The sequence below is a fragment of the Anneissia japonica genome, unplaced genomic scaffold (assembly GCF_011630105.1).
Source record: "Anneissia japonica isolate Jap-2015-1 unplaced genomic scaffold, ASM1163010v1 scaffold93_len1081246_cov171, whole genome shotgun sequence".
NCBI classification, from domain to species: domain Eukaryota; kingdom Metazoa; phylum Echinodermata; class Crinoidea; order Comatulida; family Comatulidae; genus Anneissia; species Anneissia japonica.
Window position 1 is genome coordinate 610,224 of NW_022726429.1, and position 3,414 is coordinate 613,637.

Sequence of the window (3,414 nt, forward strand, 5' to 3'; positions counted from 1 at the left end):
TGCTCTTTTTACTACTTATATTATTATATATAAGCCTATATCAAAATACCCAATAGGCCTAACGTTCATGTGCAGCTGCTATACTACCCCTAAAATTGTCTTATTTTCGACATTTTAGGAGTATCTTCCTTATGCTCTAATGTGATCTTATCTGTTCATGTTTATTTTTTTAATTTAAAGATGAGATGAACATTGAATGAAACAAAAAAAGGAACATTTATATAAGCCTATATAGGATAATTTAAGACATAACCCAGATATAAAAAACACGTCATCGCGTTGGGATTAATATTCTTATTTTTATTTATTTTTTGTTCGCGTAGGCACCTTTGATCGTAAATTACTGTTTATCTGTATAAAGCTATATTCTGATAGCTATGTAGGCCCTATCTCTTAAATACCTTTGGTATTTGCTGTTTATAAGCATATAAGGAAGGAGAAATTGCCACTCCTGAGATTGCCAAATAAAGAGTCGGAATCTCAACACGATGGCGTGTTTGTCCGTAGGCTTACTTGGAGGAGTCTATCTTACATTATTTATGAGACTAACCTCTTATATATATATACAAATATACTATATATAAAAATACAATATAATGAACTTTAGTTTATTAATGAACGTAACATTACCGATTTAATTTGAATTACAAATTACATATATAGCTTATTTGGAATGAGAACATTATTAAAAATATATACACCAAACCTTCTAAAAAATAAAAATAAAAAATAACACTGTAAAAACATCGAATAGAGATTTACCTTATCTAACACCAACTAATATTCAAATGAGCAAGTGCTCAATAAACATAATTCTCAATTAATAACAATTTTACATATTTCCAAGCCTGAACACTAATAGTAAGAACCTAAAAAGAAACAAACTATGGCCGATATGCTCATAATATATGGGTGTGATATGACATCATATCTATATATGGGTGTGATATGACATCATATCTATATATGGATGTGATATGACATCATAACTATATATGGGTGTGATATGACATCATATCTATGAGCATCACGTAAATTTGTCAAATAAAACATAGTTGTATGGACAGTGCTTCAATATACTCTTTTGGATTGATAAATTAATATTTAAATTAAGCTCAATAGTTTTTAGTTTCTGTAATAACGTATGTTTAACGGTCTCCTTACAATAATTTGTCCATGTTCAGTATTTAAATTGCTTTTTTGTAGGCCTATCTAAAGCCCTCTGTTCAGATAATCAAATTATATTTGACAAAAAAAAAACAACTGTTGTATGCCCATATATAGTCATGATGTGACTATATATGGTCATGATTTCATCATGACCATATTTAGGCATGTCACATGTTTTATTTAAAAGTTTGAAGACAAGAAGACATTTTCCTCGCAATTTAACAGGCGCATAAGTTATACCATTCCTATATTCTTTGCATAGAGCTTCAAATTTGCTGGTAAATTTCAATTTCAGGATTTTTAAAATTTTTTTAGTAAACAAATCAGACCTAATTGACGTTTAGTGTCTGACCAATCAGAAGAGGGTCATCAACACGCGCACGTTTTTCAAACACACGTATGTTCACGTATTTAAATGCTGTCAGTTTGTGTGAACAATATCCAGTGGCCGGGTCTTAGGGGAAAGGTCCCCTTTTTCAATGTTTTATTTAATTTATGATGTTTTCCCCAGATTTTACTAAAGAATTTTCTTTAAGTTGGAAGACTACAAAAATGATTGCCGGGTTCATAGACCTCAACGTATTCATATCTTCAGATAATTCGCCATACATACAAAATAGTTATTTATTAAACGTTTTATAAAACTTGCCTATCCAATAGTAATAACCAATAATATTTAATAGCTATATATACGTGAGCATAAAAGTGTCAAAATGTAACCATAGTTAAAAAATGTATCGTATGTACGTGGACGCTTTTACCAAATCAACGTCTTTTTTACGTACTTATAAACTGTCAGTGTACGGGACCTTTAAACCTGTTTAAAATGTTGATTAAAGTAGACACGGTATAGTTTTTTTTGTCAATTAGTAAATATTGATACGGTATTATTATTGAAAAGAAGTCAAAATGCTAATAATATGTATTCATTTATACAAATGCCTAAATAGAATATATAACGATAGATTGTTTTACGTTCACGTATACAGAACTAGTTGCCTTTATGCGCATGCTCTGAAGTGATCTGTATGATAATATTCATAATAAGCCTTAATAACAATTCAATAATTAAAATATGCTTTCTGTATGTTAGAATTCGATGAATTTATTAACCTGGTTTCTATAGATAATTATTACTGATACAATGTGTATAATAATTGAATGTGGTATCTTGAAATCGGATAAGCCTTTCAAAAAGCATTACCCTAATCTGAGTGCTATATCTCTCGAGTTATTCTAAGCATACTGATTCTTATGATAACTCTATGATTGTCTCTGAATTGTACTTCAACAATACTTTTATTTATTTAATTTACGTTGGCAAATCACAGATACCAAATCATACATTTATGTTATAGTTCGCTATTGATCGTGGCAAAAGAAGACATATTCCACAACAACACTCAAAGCATTATAATATAATTATCATATTAAGATTATTAATTATTATACTATGATAATCAATAATTTTATATTATGTATTATTTTTTTGAAAAAAAAAGAATCAAATGAGCTGGCGTTCTGTTAGTATTTGTACTTCGACCAGAGTATATACAATTTCTGGCAAATTACCGTATGAAAATCGATTAAAAAAATCACTTATGTGTTCTTTAGTGCTTAATTTTGTTTATTTGTCGTTTAAAAGTTTTCTTTGTGGAAGTCAAATTTAAACATACTGCAATATTTCTTCAATGTCTTTGCTAAAGCTGGCGCCCCACAGAAGAAAACACGAACTTTCCCTTTATTTTCACTTGCAATTTTTGACATAACCTGTAAAACAATAAAAGAAAACATGATGAACATGAACGCTTGATGTATTTTATTGAATGATTTATCATCATTATTACCACTACCATCGTCATCATCATCATCATCACCACCACCATCAACTTTCCCTTTATTTGCTCATGAACTTTTCGACATAATCTATATAAAATAATATAATAAAACATGAGTTAATGAGGTATTTTGGCACAACACAACACTAATTTATTAATTTATGCATTATATATAATGGCGATTTAATCAGCCTAGTCAGGTAAAGGCTTGTGATAGTGCAGTTTAAATGAGTTTTAAAAAAAAAGAGCGATGTTGAAGTTGATTCAGAGGAAAGATTATTTCCGATAAACTGATTAATATGCACATGCGTTAGCCTAATTTGAGAGATAAGCCATATTGTCTGCATTAAGCAGTAGGGAAACTAATTGAGCTAATTATCATGGAGAATAGGCCTAATTGGTTTTT

At 29.5% G+C, this 3,414-nt stretch overlaps 1 protein-coding gene across 1 annotated transcript in view; it reads right to left on the reverse strand.

Annotated features, from left to right (window-relative positions):
* Positions 1-587: 587 nt before the first annotated feature.
* Positions 588-3,414, reverse strand: part of LOC117113198 (NADPH oxidase 5-like) — a gene marked incomplete in the record, with an annotated part of 88,692 nt that continues 85,865 nt past the window's right edge. Inside the window, 1 exon segment of the mRNA XM_033256485.1 lies at positions 588-2,940. Within this exon segment, the coding sequence (XP_033112376.1) occupies positions 2,809-2,940 (132 nt within the window).